The sequence below is a fragment of the Pteronotus mesoamericanus genome, unplaced genomic scaffold (assembly GCF_021234165.1).
Source record: "Pteronotus mesoamericanus isolate MK-2021 breed Mesoamerican mustached bat unplaced genomic scaffold, CSHL_Meso_final contig_163, whole genome shotgun sequence".
Lineage (NCBI taxonomy): Eukaryota > Metazoa > Chordata > Mammalia > Chiroptera > Mormoopidae > Pteronotus > Pteronotus mesoamericanus.
The window spans coordinates 8619796-8636515 of record NW_026555064.1 but is presented as its reverse complement, the minus strand read 5'-3'; the positions used below and the strand labels follow the sequence as shown (position 1 = coordinate 8636515).

General features: G+C 40.4%; 1 protein-coding gene across 6 annotated transcripts in view; it reads right to left on the bottom strand.

The window, feature by feature from the left end:
- Positions 1 to 16720, bottom strand: part of INPP4B (inositol polyphosphate-4-phosphatase type II B) — a 544323-nt gene that overhangs the window by 37282 nt on the left and 490321 nt on the right. For all 6 annotated transcript variants that reach the window (XM_054562864.1, XM_054562878.1, XM_054562860.1 and 3 more), the window contains 6 exons: positions 15810 to 15933; positions 14632 to 14749; positions 11354 to 11494; positions 10108 to 10205; positions 5156 to 5268; positions 1696 to 1850 (listed from right to left, as the gene is read on the bottom strand). In XM_054562864.1, the coding sequence (XP_054418839.1) occupies positions 1696 to 1850; positions 5156 to 5268; positions 10108 to 10205; positions 11354 to 11494; positions 14632 to 14749; positions 15810 to 15933 (749 nt within the window). The remainder of the gene's footprint in view (positions 1 to 1695; positions 1851 to 5155; positions 5269 to 10107; positions 10206 to 11353; positions 11495 to 14631; positions 14750 to 15809; positions 15934 to 16720) is intronic.

Here is a 16720-nt window from a genome sequence, read left to right as displayed (position 1 = left end):
ACGCAGACAGATAAAGTTTTATTTGTTTCTCTTTATCAACAGCATTTTGCTCATCTATATATAATAATTTGAAACTCTTACAGAGAGAAACACAATAAAATGGGAAAGTTTAATATAGATAAGGGAAAAATAAAAGTAGGAAAGCAATGATATTACAACCTCGGTGAACTTGAAAAGAATCCAGAGTAAATAGCCTGAAGGGTGGTCAGAAGGATTCAAAGGAAAAACAAATTGCAGGTGATGTTGAATGTAATGTAAAAAAAGTCAATACATTCAAAAACATAAAACCTAAACTCATTTAGAACAGTGATTCTGAGGTGCATTTTAAAGGCGCTGGAGGGTGGGCCCCCAGATGGCAGAGAGGCTCTGCAGATCCTCTCCCTCCCCCAAAACGACGGCACTGGGAAGTATTGTCAAAAATAACCCCTGCCGCTGCCTTAAATAAGGAAGGAACAGTTTCAGCTTCCAGACAAGTTATGTTGGTTGAATCACGTTAGTCTTCTGAGGTCTCTGGTCTATAATACCACGCATCCCTGCTCTCCTCTCCGGCCTCTGTTCACCCGCAGCGACACTTTCATCCTTTTTATGCACATTAGATGATTTTGTCACTCTGATTCTGAACTTCCCCCACCAGTCCTGATAGATTTTTGAAAAGTGAGCTTATTTCTGAAAGAGGTTTTTTATATCAACCCAATGTGTTTTATACGGCTCAGATGTTCATGTCAGGCCTCTAAGACACCCTTGTACATCTATCAGAAAATGATGACAGAGCTCTGCTGAACAATGGAGATGGAGAGAGACATGCAAGGGGGTAAAACAGAAGACTCCAGCCTCTCATTAGTGGGGAAAACACACAGGCACAGGACGCGGCCAAGTCCCCACCGAAAGACCAGAGCAGTTAAAAGAAAAGTGGAAGCTAACGACATGGCAGATAAGAAGCGGTCCTCTCTAGGGCAGCACGTGATGCTCCTTTCTGAGGGACAAGGAGCCTGTCCCACGCCTCCTGGCATGCTTCTGAATCAGTCTTTGCGGCAAAGAGATGATTTTGTTTAACTTTTTAATTATCAGGCGTCCTTGCTGCCAGACATTGTAAATGGCGCACATTTTCCCTCCCCATTATGGCTTTGACTTTACATTTAATTACTGTGGAAATGAATCAAGAAACATGACTTCGGGCACTGCATTTTAAATGTCAGCAGAGCACCACTGCTAATTCTCTGTTATCAGCATCATCCCGTCTTTATGATAAATGATGTGAAAATAATTTTAGGAAGGTTACCCACCTGGACACCCTGCAACCCATGGGAAGATCACCTGTTAGTTGCAACTTGGAAAGGTTTTCTTTGGATCATGACTTAGTTTTATTCTTTGCATATTCCTAACTACTTATAGATAAAGAAACTGCTCTTCAAGTATTACATATGAAAAGACCAGAACCTGTTACTTAGGTCTAAGTAAGTTAACAAAAGAGAATCTCCATGCATATCATCAAAATCCAGGCACATTCTCTTCTAATGCCTAAAATGAGTAGGAGTACATTATCTTTCATGTCATGAGCTATAAGCCATGGAAATGAAGGGAAGTTACTAAGTGGTTAGTCCTCCAGTAAAACATGGAGTTGGAAATGAGCAAACAAAAACCAACAGGAAGTTTACAATGACTTTCAAAGAGAGGAAGTTAGAGGCAAGTGGGTACCTTCGCATGCAGTCCAGGGCGCGGATAAAGAAGTCCTTGTGCAGCTGATGCTCGTCTCTCAGGATGGAGCACTGCTCGAGTGTCACTGACATCGACGTCCTGTCTTTGGCACTTTTACAACAGGTGAAACGAATGCCATTGAGTTTGCGACAAATCTGTAACACAGACGTACACACCATCAATCATTCATGTGCTGGTCATTCTAAAGGGTGGGACTCCTAAACTCTTCTTGTCCAAGCACACTCAGTGGGCTTACTCCATGATCGTCCGTTGGTTCGATCTGCCCTACTGAGTGTAAAAGCCACACCTTTTCGTTTCAAAAGCTAGTGGGATAGATTGTCTGTGGTTCTTTGTACGGTGTGAGGTATGGGGCTGCTGCAGCCATGGGGGATGGTAAACATTCAGGGGGGGCAGCAACGGTCCCTGCCACGGGGCCGAGCGGCAGGGTATGGCAGCAAGGGTCGCCCCTGGGGAACAACACCTTCACGGTGAAGGGGAAGGCCATTTATACATCCTAGAGTAGACACTTGACTTGAATCCTAAATAATGAATACCACCTTTGCTAATCTTGGTTTAATGATATGAAATGTCAAACAGCCATAAGGTCCCAGTGCAGCAGATGAGGGAACCACTAACCACTCATCAGTACAACTAATAAGAATAAAGACCAGTCCACCACGTATGGCCACTGCTAATTGTACATCTACTGGGTACCAGCATGCTAATAAATCTCATGTAGATTTGAAATTTAATTAACTGCACATGTACCCTGGAGGGACGTATGATTATTCTCAATTTACAGGTGAGGACAGTGAGGTTTGGATAGGTTAAGTAACTTGTGTACAACAGAGTAAAGTCAGGATGCTACTGTGATTCTTCTTCACTCTAAGAACCAAGGCTTGAACTTCCATCCTATTTTGTTTTTCTCTGTAATTCTTCCTCTCTGTTATTCTGATATAAATCAGGAGAAGCAATAATCTCTTTTCCCATCACCTTATAGTCAACAAGTGAATCATTCCATTCCTTTCTCTTCCCTATCTCATGATAGAGCCCTGATATGAGATACCAATAGTCAACTTTTGTATCAACAATGCTAAGCAACATGCATTTACAATAAATCTAATGTAATATAATACCAGCCTGCTTTACTACCTGCCACTGAGGAGGCTTTAATAGTTGCCTGCTTTGAGGAGAGGACACCGTTTATAAAGGGCTTAAACCATATTTTAATAGCAATTCTTATACTTAGCCTAGGATTTACCAGCCCTTGTTATACCTTGGGTAGTTTCTCACTATTCCCAACAGAAGTGATTAAAGAAATGTAAGAGAATGATTTCGACATACAATCTTTTGCCATCTAGAGAACTCCAATCCTTTCAAATAAACTGTATTTTTTAAAATTTTAATATCAAATAACAAAGATGGGACTATAGTCACAGTAATAAAATATAAACCTCAATGTCCACTTAGGAGATAGATTTTTTTTTAAAGAATGGATATTTAAGAAATATATTGTCACTGTTGTATGAAGGGGACATTCTACGGAGTAGGCAGGCTGGGTCTTCATCTCTGCGCTTCCACAACTTTTTCGAAGTCTAAGAGCCGAATTGGACACATAGGATTGTCATTGGGTCTCTAGAGTCTCATTTTTATTTTTAAAAATTCAGTTAAAATAAAATCAAATAGGTTTATATTTTTCAATTAGAAACTAAAATTTACCGAAAGGAGCATTTTCATTAATAGATTTAAAGGAGGGGGAAGGAAATAGAGGCAGAAGTAAAAGCTTTTTGGAAAATGTCAAAAGGGATATCTATATTTCTTCATTTTAAGGGTGTTATCAGGGTCCTTGATTTACAGGATATTGAAACTGAGCTATCAGCCTACAGATACGTTATTAATAATAAAGTCAGTGTTCCCACAGAATGCCAATTTTGCCCACTCTGGGTACTATGTGTCCCTCCAGGCGGGGCTCGCATGCAACAAGTTGTGAGTAAGCCATATTTGGTAGTGTATACATTTAGGAAAAAATATTTCATACATTAATGGAATTTATAAGAAAACTTTTTTATATTTTCAAATGGGAAAGTACATATACTAAGACAAACTGCACATTGTGTTTGCACATGAGCATCCTTCATTCTCCTATCTACACAACTGCATGATATGTATACAATGATATGTATCTGTCCCCAAGTTGTCAGAGCGCCTTGGTAAATGACCAAACTTCCTTCATGCTATCACGTTATTAGTGAAATAGCAAAAATAACTTACAACCTGTCCTTGTGAATTTTTTTGTGAGAGTTAACAACCATAGCAGTGTTTTGAAGACATAGAGAACAGCCTCACTGGGAAAGAACTATTAGAAACAACTTTCACATGATACAGTGTGGCGCTAAATGGAGCCAGTGTCAACGAGCTGCCATGTCTCATATTGTTACCTCTGATGTTCTTCCCTGGGGCTCCGAGAGAGCATGGAGGGAAACTGAAGCAGCTTCCCTCTGACCTGCTCTGGGTAAATTACTTTATATCTAGACTCATGGCCACTTACCCATTCCTTTCCCGCAGAACAGAGGAAATAATATTGGATTATAATTGAAGGCCTGGCAGTAGGGGAAAGGCTCTGCTTTAGACACAACTGATAGAGAATGGGAAGACTATGCTAGAAGATGGGGTAACCTAACTCCAAATTCCATGGGTAACACTGAGAAGAAACTACAAACATGGAATTTGAGAGATCTCCGAGGTGTGCCTTTCCTAATGAAACAATTCATTCCTGAGGGTCTGAATGTTCAGCAAAATCTGTAAGCTCACATGAGCTATGTCTGAATGGTTGCCAGATAAGAGTTTACAAAACACAAGCAAGATTCTTTTGCTCACTCTTGTAGAAATCTGGGGTGGAAAAGCAGAAAGATCTTCTATCCTGAGGGTGCCATTAAATGAGAAAGAACCATACCATATATAGCTCATTACCCCAACAGCAACCCGTCAGTAATATATCCTATGCCAATATCTAAATTAACAAACACATTTACAAGCTCATTAATTGAACAATATGTCCAGGAGCCGTACTGAGGCTGTGAGCCAGAGATCTGATAACCACATTCTGTTAAAATCATAAGTCTCTAGAGCATTATATGGGCAATTGACGTTGAAACATGTAACATCAAGAAAATTAAAGACACTTCCTTTTAACCTCGAAGTGTCAAACACATCCGGGATTTACAAGAAAAGCCAACGAGTAGCATAGGATTCTTTCTCACTGAGTTCATCTTCTTCCAACTTGTGTTCTACTCTATTGCTAGCACTGCCAATGACATGGAACACACTTAATCTCCTAGGCAATGGAGGAAGGCACCTGGTACCTCAGAGTGCTGAGGTTGGCCCTGACCTAGGAGACACCCAGGAAGCCTTGCTCATCCTCATGGTGACAGCGAGTAAGACCTGACAGGACAGCGCTTACCGTGGCAGCCAGCCACATGATTTCTACATTCTTCCTTTTTTTGGCTTGAATATTTTGATGGAGATTTTCTAGTAATCCTTTTAAATCATGTTGTTCCTGAAAATGTGAAATGTCTGAAAAAGAGTAAAAACAGTGTCAGTATTAAGGGCTCATGAAATTTTCCTCAATATATTTGCAAATGCTATTTGGATAATATATATGTGAGGATAAACATACTTATTAATCCTCTCGTTTTATCCTTTACTTATAAACATGTCTTATTTTCCCCATCCCCTATTCTGGCTGATTGCAGTAATATCAACTGGTCATATAACACCCTTATACTAGGAAGAAAACCATTCTTAATGATGATGAGTGCTTCAGTCATAGGATGGCACAGATGAGACATGAGAGAGAACCTTCCAGGTTTTACTATTGAATAGCCATTCTGAATCAAGGGAGTGTATGGGGTAAATATAGAAATTCGGCAAAGCGCTGTTTAGAGCAACCTCATGTCCAAGACACTTAGGCGACTTTTTTTACAAGATTCAGAGTCAGAGGCAGAGTCAAATCAAAAACCTAGTGTCCCAGCTCCAGAAATTGCCTCCACATCTGTGCTGGTGCCTTCACAGTCAGCCGTGGGTACCGAAGAACAGTTCCACTATTAACACGATGGACCGGCTTCTTCAGAATTCTGAGACTCCAGAATAAAGCATAATGATTTTTTCAAAATAATTTAGTTTCTTTGTTGACATAGACATTTTTTAATCAGCCATTTTAAAGCAACGATAAAGTTCTTAAATAGAAATCAACAGACCATTCTTTGCCCTAAAGATCATGCTCCAGCAGAGAGATGTGATGCGATGTTCCTGAGGAATTTCAGCCCCTCTCCCCATGGCGTGCCTTTTAGAAAGAAATTATTTTGATGTGCTTAAGGTTTTCAGGCCACTATTTCTATTTCTGTAATGATAAAACTTGTCTTATTCAGAGCATACCCCTATTGATTCAATACTTTGCTTGCTGCCATTTTTTTTTCAACCTGACAAAAATCTTGCAGCCCACAGAAATTCCTGAAAGAAGTATAAGTAATGACTAGTTTGTGGATTAACAGGAGAGATTTCAAGATATAATGATAGATCCTGATATATCCCCCGAAAATCATGGTCTACTTGGAACGTGGATTGGTTTGAGACTGAAAAATCAGTCTCTTCAAATGTAAATATTGCCAATAAATCTTGTTTTTGCTACTCACTCCTGCATCCCTCTAACACCAAATTTGGACAGAGTGGTGGATCTCTATTCCTGTCTCCACAGGAGCATTCTTTATTCAGATGGAGTTGCAGAATGTAATCAAAAGGCAAAAGATACCAGAATGTTCATTGCTTAGTTGTTTAATATTAAACAAAAAAATAAATTTCATAAAGAGAAACTTGTTTTATATTGTTGCAATGTAGTATATAATAGGCAAGATTCATAAATGCTGTATGTGTCAACATGGGTATATACTAAAAACTGTAAGATAAATCAATGCAGTATGTATCAACATGGATACATATTAAAAACTGTTGAGCAAAAACTGCAAATTATAAGAGGATTCCTATAGGATAAAGGCAATAATATAAACATGTAAAACTGTACCATATTTTCTATGGTTATATACATTTAGAGTAAAAATGTGTGTGAGAACGCAAAACACCAAATTCAGGGCATCGATTTTCTCAGAGATGTGAAGGTAAGAGATGGCAACCGAAAGGGGCTTCCCTGGTAACTGAAAATCTTTCTTTCTTACAAAATCTGTGAGGCAGAGGGATGAATTCCCCAGTATTCGAGTATTTGTTATTTTACGATCTTTTTTTCTGTTTGTTTAAAACTTTCATAATTGTTTTTAAAGAAAGAACTGAACCAAAAGTTCCAGGAAAATGATTTCTCGTAACAAACCTGCCCCTGTTCTGACATGTCATCTTAGGCGAGTTGCTTCACCCTCTGTCCTGATTTTCTTCAGTGCAAAATAAGGATATTAACTGTGCCAAGATTCATTGACTGGTGGTGGAAAACAATGAATAGAAGTCTTGGCAGAAAAGACTACATTATAAAATTCTGTGTTGACTCTGAAAAACACGGGAAGAGCTACTCACAGAGGAAGATGTTAGCAGCTCTTGGAAGAGATCATAGCCTCAGACAGGATGACTGCTTTCTCAGGCAAAAGTCAGAATTTATCCAAAGTAGAAAATGTTCTTGTCCACACATGCAGGCACACACCACAGTCTGGATCACGAACATTCACAAACCCAGGCCTGACTCTCACCACTTCCCGATGGAACAGAAAAGCCAAGTCCAGAGGAACTTTTCAGTACCCTGTTCATCCTTGTTTTGTCCAACAGGGCTTCCTCAACAGGGGTTCTGACTGTGGCGCTGGCCTGAATCAAAGGCAGGGCGCTGCCAAGGGAACAGGAGCGGGCCTGTGAACTCTCAGCTGACGGGACTGTAACCCTACACAGGCCAAGGCAATAGCCTCGTCATCTCATGGTCCATGGCTTCCGGTTGTCAGAGCGCTCCAAGGCGAAATGGAAACTACGGCTGTCTTCCCAGCTCCTGTTCCACCCATTTCCCACCGCAGAGCGGACACAAAATCTACACGGGATCGGTCACGTTCTCGCTCTGAAGTCTACTGGTACAAGCTCACCACCCTTGAAATCAGGACCAGTTCAGGGATGCACATCTACATCTAAGCCAATCTGAACTTGACTCTGACCTTGACCTTGACAATTGTTTCAGGGGTATGCGAGTGGCCTGTGATATCCCTGCTGAGTACAGCTCAGGACCCTGTAAAATGCAAGTGGGAAGAAAAGCTCTTTATCTCTTTGGTTGAGCATGGGAGTGATCATACCAGCCAGCCATGAGTCACGAGGGGACTAGATGTAGGGTAGGGTCCGTGCCAGGAGTACAGAGCAATGAAGTGGGATGGGGAGAGTCGTCTGAATATTGCGGAGACATGAAACCAACTATGTATCGAATAGGGATATGAAATATTGTAAAGCGAGGTTTCAATATTTTGCTTTTCCTTCTTAGCTCACAGGGCCAGAGAGCTCACCCGTAGAGCAGTGGCATGGAAGTTGACAAATAGAAGCATTCCAATAGACCTGTGTGACAGTATTCTTGTTTTGTTTGTTTGTAAAAAGGGAAAGACATAGGCATTATTACCAAGACAGAAGAGAGAGATCTGAAATGATAGAAGAAGCTGATACTTGGTTACTCCTCACTTAAAGAGTAGAGAAAAAAGCATTTCATCTAATCAAATCACCATCAGCTTGCTTCAAATCATGCAGCAAATGTGTCAGCGGCTCTAAAACATGGAACATTTTGTGCGAGTAATTTTAGAAGTGCTTTATTTTATTCTATTCTATTCTATTCTATTTTATTTGTGAACCCCGGATTTGTGTCCTGATGATCTAGGTGGGCACAAAGGAAGCCTTGAAAGCTTTCAGAGATTGTGAAACCCAATGGGAAGATCAGGGCCAGAAGAGGGAGAAGCACTCACGCCGGCCCTGCTAGTTTCCCCAGCTGAACCGAGAAGCCAGGTGGGTATGAGGGGAAGTAGATCCTGAGGATTTAATGTGCCTTAGAGTCAAGGCAGAGAGAACAGCTCCTGAGAGCTACACCATATTCTAAGGAAATGTGGAGGCAGGAATCCACGGCACACAGTCCCCAGAGAGAGCAAACACACTTCACTGATGAAACAGCTCTATCTGACACCCATTTCAGATATTTACTTCCTGATTCAGAGGAAGACTGAGCAAGGCTTTACAGGAAAGGGTTTGCCCATTCTTGAGATCACCCTACTTGACTTAAATAAACGCTTTTTCCATTAAATACTACTGCAAACATAGTTTTGTTTATATTATTAAATTTTCAGGTAATTAACAAATCTGAAAATCATAAGCGTGCTGGCTGCCAAAGAATCTCCCTGCACTTAATTTCATTTTGGCATGAAAGAGATCTTATGTGAAATAAAATAAAACAGCAGGCAAAATGTTCTAACTATACACACCTGGACATATATATGCCATTATACTATTTTGAGGCAAGATTCACTGTGTGATGAAAAGACCTAAACACTCTGCCGCTTAGGAGAGTTCAAGCTAAAGTGCCAGAATACCTCTATCAACAGATCAGTGAGCAGACTGCTAGTGATTCAGTGACAGGTAGACTTTCATTACAGCTTTTGGTTAAAATATTAAGCTATCTCTCACTTTATTAAAACCTAGTGTCTCACCATTGTGAATATCTCAGCATTTCAGCATATTTATACTACGTCTGAATGGACTCTAAAGGCATCCCCAGTTCTCCGAGTTGGGACTGCTCAAATGTTTTGTGCTGAGTTTTGGTGGTTTTTTTTTTTTGGAGTTGGGGGGGATTGTAAAACTGAACAATGGCCAAAGAAATGAAAACCGGAAAGTGTAAATCAAATTCCTATAGGCTTGGATGCCTTAACGTTTTTCACATAAATATTACAGTAACTATATTTGATCATTGGTTCCTTACATCATATCACTTTATACTCCCTATAGAACTTGGGTTCTACCTGACTTTGTCCTTGTATATGCATGATACATCCGATGTAGTTTATCAGTCAGAAACCTAAACCTTTACTGAAGTCTTTTACATGGTTGAGAATGACACAAAAATCTCTACTGGGCTCAATGGGGAGTATAACTTCCAGCATTTTGCATTGGCGCTGATGTTAACGTCCTAATATGAGCAGCGGGACACCTTCAAGAGAGCAATCACAGCAACCAGGCAGGCGTGGGCCAGGCCACCGTGGCAATCAGCCTTTTCTTGGCTCAAATAATCTCAAAGTTGCCCTCATGCAACCAGCACTTGCTCCTTCCTTCCACTGACCTCTCTGCCTGACACTTCTGAAGATTTATAATCAAGCAATTATTATTGTTGTTTTCCGTAACTCGCACACTTACAATCAGGAGGCATCTTTTCCATAAATATTGTGTAATATTCTTTGAGAAGTTCAAAATTTTCCTGATTAATACTTTCCTGCAAAGAAACATCTCCAAACCTAAAAACAGAAAAAAAGGCAACAGTTCTTGGTCATAAAGTAGCATCTGAAAAGAACACATTTTTATCTAAATAGATGGCCATCGTTTCCTACGGAGCCGCTCTCCATTTCTAAGCCGCGTTGCACAATAGCAATTTCAAACCCATTCCAGTCCCCACGGGCCCTCATTCCATCCATCCCTCTTGACACACCAACATATTCTTATAATCACCAATATAAACTGGAATGAGATAGCCGGTCTGAGACACCGGCCCCTGAGCCATGTCCGTAATTGACACTCACTTGACGTTAGTCTCCCCCGCTCTGCAAGCTGTAGCTCTGAGATATAAAATAAACCACCCTCTCTCTCTTTATCCCTCCAACCTTCCCCTTCACCCATGGCTCCTGAGGAGGGGTCTGGAGACGAGGAACGGACACGGGGCTGCAGACAGGCTCACACACCCCGACAGAGCTGTCGGCACATGCAGAGCCCTCCGGTCTCCCAGAGGGTAATCCCGCCAACGTTGTTTTATGACCACACCATGAAGGCCTAGACCCTCTGCACTGGCGCGCCATCTTCTGCCTCTTTCTCAAGATAAAACTTTTTACCTATATCTCTCTGATTTTGGGTTTTCAGTAAGCATTTCCTAGGTTTAAACTTAAAATCCACTGGTCTGTAACAGGACGCTATGTAAATGGCTTCCAACAGGTGTCTCTCCAGCTAAATATCTTCATTCAAGTCTGTATTTTCCAGATGCCAGTTGAAAATGTGAGTGTGACTTATCCCACCCCGATTTAATGTAATCTCACCAAAAACTGCAACCACCTCCTTCTTTCGTCTAGAAATAAATATATTTTGCCATTCACCCGGGTTCCAAATCTGAACACCTGTTTAGATTTACAAAATTGGTAGTTACAAAGCAGTCAGATGTAAAGTACAGCCTAAAGAATAGAGTCGGTGGTATTGTGATAACCATGTACGGTGCCAGGTGGGCACTGGACATATCAGAGGGAACCCTTTGTAAAGTGTAGGACTGTCTAACCACTATGCGGTACACCTGCGGCTAACACAACAATAGTGAATGTAAACTGTAATCGGGGAAAAATAATAAGGTAAATAAATAAATAAAAAGAAAACCTGAAGCACCGATCTTACACTCCAAGCTTACCTCTCAGCAAGAGTTTGCTGTTCATTGATACCGATGTTAAAAAGTACAGGATACACATGGAGTAACTGCCCTTCTTTAACCTGTAGAGGAAGAGACTCAAACATTCTCGCTGGAAGCTTCACCTCGACCACGTAATGTTCACTGAGGAAAATGGGGACAAACAGAAGAAGCATTGCTTATTTCATCTGCTTTTATGTTAGATTGATAGGAAATAAACAAAAAGTTGGAATATAGGACTGATTTAGGTTTTTGGCTGTGATCCTCTTATCTTCTGTCATTAATTTAGTCAATAATCATTTCATTCACCTTGCTATTACATTACTTGGTATAAAGATTGTTTCTGTCTTTGATTTCTCTCTATCACTGAGTTCCTTTGGAAAAGGAAGGATGTTTCAGATCATTCTTGTATATCAGAACCATGCGCATAAGAACCTCAATATTTGTTTTCTTGATTTAGTTACTTTTAAAACACAACCAATATCAAGAAAAACAAAGTAACTTAAGGATTTTTAAAAATAGAGTGAATCTTGCCCTGCCTGCTGTGGCTCAGTGGATTGAGTGCTGGCCTGTTAACCAAAGGGTCGTGGTTTGATTCCCAGTCAGGGCACATGCCTGGGTTGCAGGCCAGGTCCCTGGTAGGGGGAGTGCAAGAGGCAACCACACATTAATGTTTCTCTCCTTCTCTTTCTCCCTTCTCCTCTCTCTAAGAATAAATAAATAAAATCTTTCAAAAAATACAGTGATTCTAATAAGTCAAATAATTTATAATATTTTTAACAATCATTGCCCGATTGTTATTGATAAATCTCCCTTTTTGTGTTGGTCTGATGACAATGTAATAGTTTCATTATTTAAGTTTAACCTTTGGGAGTTCCTTATCATTTTGCAACATTAGCATACAACAGGGACATTTTCTGGAAGTTGGAAATTTCCCTCAAAAAGTACTCCTAGTATTCAGTGTTGAAAACTTAAATTAGGATGCACAAAATATGGCCAACAAGAAGAGCTACTTGTGTATTTTGAAATTTGACAGTGTGGAGTGAACACAGATGTAGAGGATTTTGACCAGAATTTAGAAAAATACACGTGATTCCAGGACTACGTAGACTGCTGGGATTATAATACGTGTATTGTGTTATACAGGACAATTAAAGAATCTCTTTGTGAAACATTTTAATTTTGCCTACACATGTAGATAATCAATTGTCACAGGAACATTTTTTGAAAAGATTCTCCAGTGATTTGTTTTGGCACATTTGTTGAAATTGACTCTAAAGATAAAAGTTTATTTGTGGACTCTATATATTGTTTAATTTACATATATGTATATACTTATGCCAGTAATATATGGTCTTGATTATTGTAGTTTTATAGTAAGTTTGAAATCAGAAAGTGTAAGTCCTCCAACTTTGTTATCCTTTTATAAAATTGTTTTCCGCATTATGGGTTCTTTGTATTTTCAGGTAAATTTTAGATTTAGCTTGCCAATTTATGCAAAAAAATACAACTGAGATTTACACAGTGATTACATTGAATCTATAGATGAATTTGTGGAGAACTGCCATCTAAGCAATATTGAGAATTCTAATTTGTGAACATGGACTGTCTTTCCACTTACTCAATCTTATTAATTTCTCTAAGCACTGCTTTGTGTGTTCTATGTACAGTGCTTAAGAGTACTTTGTTGAATTTAGTCTGATGTAATTATTATTTGTTGATGTTTTCATGAAGGAAATTACCACTGTTTCTGACAACTTTTTGGGAATGTGCTTTTTTCTGCTTTCCAGTCCAAATCCAGTCGACCTCCCTTCGCTGGAAGTGAGACTGCTGGTTTTCCTGGGCTGCCTTCTCCTCCTCTCGCTGTGCAGACAGAGCTGGGGGTACCGGGAGCAACCCCTGCCAAAAAGGCCACAGAACCCCCGACTGTCCCATCCGATGCGCATGCATTTTCCATGAATAAGTGCTTCTAAATGTGTGTGTGCGTTATTATTCCCTTAGTCCTAAGAGAACTGCCTTAGGCAATTCTGGCCATTTGTGATGTTGCTTTCTGAAGAGTGGAGCTGCCGGGCTGCTCACTGGGCCATTCTAGAACTCCCACCTCCCCCTGTATGGCACCTTCTGAAGTTAGACACAGCCTGAAGAATCCCCTCAGAAACGGGCTCCTGTCCTCTGCCCATATAAAATGGCCTGGTAAGCATCCCTCAAAAATTGTGGTCTAAGTATCAGTTTCTCATTTTTGATAAGAATCTTTATAGCATTTAGAGTGGTACTATTTTCCAGGTGTGTGTAATGAGCAATTTAACTCCTCTTTCTTCCAATGAATGGCAAATTAAGCATTATTTGGCAGATGAAATAGTTTTATGAGAATGTGTTTTTTCTGTATGTATAAGGTAAGGGGGAGCCACCTTTCATTCCACCATGTATCTCAAGTCATCCTTCGCACAACATTTAAAATAATTATCATATATTTACTGTAGTCAAGGAAGCAACTAGTTTGAACTTAGTCTCTTCTTCATCTCTCTAGCATACACATGGCTCTCTCTTTAGTACACTCATATTTATTCATTGTGGTCTGAGAATGTTTTCAAATATCAAATATCCTCAGGAAGCACTGAAAAGTGCTGAAACCAGAATGGTTAAAATTTGGAGGACTTCTGATTGAAATGATTTACCATAGGATATAATTCTTCAGTTAGAGGTCTATACCACACACTGTCATTTTTCTTAATTATTTCTGATATTCTGCCCATCATGTGCTGACCTTCGAAGCTATTTATTTAAAACCATTCTCGGAAATCTTGGTCTGGGAGTGAATTATCAAAAATAATTAAGAAAAATGGTGGTATATGCTCCTGACATAGAAATACATCTTTTCTAAAATGTTGCTGCTTTTAACAGAATTTAATATGAAGTCATCTCAAGAATTACGATGCTATTAACCAAATGATTTCAGCAGCAAAAGTTAAAATACCCAGACCTTTACACTAGATGGTCACAAAGAGAAACGTGTTCTCATGCAAGCTGTGTTCTTGAATTCTTCATGTTTCATGGGGAGGCAATGCCATGCTCACCTCACTACTGTACAATTTACAGTCAGGAGACTTGCAGGCCTTTTTCAAGATCTTCCCCTGTCATGTCACCTATGTGTGTTTCTCACCAAAAAGGAAGAGAACAAAAGAAAAAATCCAACACGAGCCTTAGTTCTCCTTGGCTCCTTCGTCAAGAATCAATACAAACATCTCACAAAGCTTGGTCTTCAGGACCTGGGCACCACTCACCGTCTCCCTGTGATCACCGGCAAGACGTCATTGGATGTGGCTTCAACTATTTTAAAGGCGACTTTCTTCAAATCAGAAATGCCCACCGCCATGTCCTCCAGCATTCCGATCTCATCACCTAAACGGAGAAAGGGGCCCGGTTACAACACACTCTGTGGAGAAAATGTCGCTTGGTAGTCGGCTTCATGGCTGGCCTTTGTTCTGGCATTTTAGTGAATGAGTTTGAGAAGGCAGCGGATCCACTCTCAGCGCTTTTCCTCAGAGGCTGAAGGTTTTTGTCAGTGAGGTGAGAGCCACGCCAATGGACACCAGCCGTTCCGGGACCCTTTGGTGGCGGGAGAATGTACTCATTTGCTGGGAGGCTGGAGAGATGTTTTGACTCTTTTGTGAAACAAAGTGTTGGGTGGATCTCTTTCCATTGGCAGGACTAATATTTGATTTCTAGAAATAATAGCAATGGCTGAATTGAAGATCCTACGTAGGAGACTCAGGCTACTTTTATATCTAAATACGCTGATAAATAAAACCTAAGAAGAAGGTAATCAAGCACAATTCTAGATTAGCACTGTCTAAAGGAAACTGAATGAGAGCCACATATATAATTTCCAATTTTCTGGTAGCCATATATTTAAAAGACTAAAATGAAGGGGTAAAATAAATTTTAATAACGTATTTTACTTTAACTCGATGTGTCTAAAATATCATTTCATTTCTAAATCAATAGAAAATAATTATTAATATAAAACTCTTTTTTTTTTACTGTCTTTTAATCTGGAATACACGTCGAGTACAGATTGATTTGGATCAGATCCATTTCAAGTGCTCAACAGCCATACCAGGCTATGAACTGAACGGCGCACTTCTAGACATGGGAGGGCTGGACTTGAAAAATCCAGTCATTGAAACTATGATGGCAAAGAGCCTTTCAGGCGAAAAAAGCCAGACAGCTGCTTAGGTCTCCGCTATGAAATAGTCTGCAATTCAATTTTTGTAACATAATGGGAGTAAAAGTACAGTTACCAAGTGAATGCAAAGAATGAAAAGTTACATTATTTCTGTAATGCTTGATGCAATAAAGTTTGACTTCCCATTTTTATGTTTAACAGAAGAATCCAAGGTCCAAATGCCCTATGAAGTGGAGCACGACTTTCACGCGCGCTGAAGCTGCCCATACTCACTGTATGTACTTAGCAGGCCTTCGTATTGCACTATCAGTCCCACTGTGTGAAGCTGCTGTAGGAAGCCAGGGTCATGCAGACTTGTGTGTAACTTGATGATGAAACCACAAACCAATCCAGCAAGCTAGAAAAAAATCATTAAAGAAATGGATGGGGGTCAGCAAGCTTTCATTTAAAGATATTAAAGACTTCCGAGGCATCAGAGATTTAATTAAAATTTTCCAAGGATGTGTAATGAGACCCTGCACTCTACACTGGAACCAGTCAATGGTCTTCACTCGAGGGAGGCTTGGGGAGAGCAGCGCCGTGAACGGGACCAGAGGACAGCTCTGGGGTCGGGCTGGCACGCTTACAGAGCCTATCTACCATTCCCGGCAGTAAAACAATAAAAAGTTAATTAACACTTAACAAATACTCTTTGCACATGTAGAATAGAGACAGGGGTAGTCATTTCATAGAGCCATGGAAAAGACCCAGCAAAGAAATGTGTGTCAGTTAGAGCCTAATGCCCAACACACAGCTCCATTCATCGCTGGACCGTCCGTGAAATCATGAGGAATGGACAGTTGGCTTGAAATATTCCCTTTGCCTGGAAAGTCTAGAAGAAGAGGCCTTCTGCCTCCCTCCCTCCTTGTGGCTGTCTATAAAGCTCGATAATGAGTGGAGGTGGGGGGAGAAGGGAGGCCCCCCTTCACGCCAATGTGATGAGGACCGGCCTTGGAGCCCTGGAATCGGGTTGGGTGGAGGCAGGGGAGATGGCCTGTCGATCTTCCCGTTCAAGCCTTCCTGCTGGCAAATTTATTTCATTCATAAGAGACCATTACAAGGCCCACCCTGGGATGAATGAAGGAGATGTATAAATAGCCAGCTGTACACAGGCCCCGTTGCCAGTCCTAGCTGGCCACCTGCAG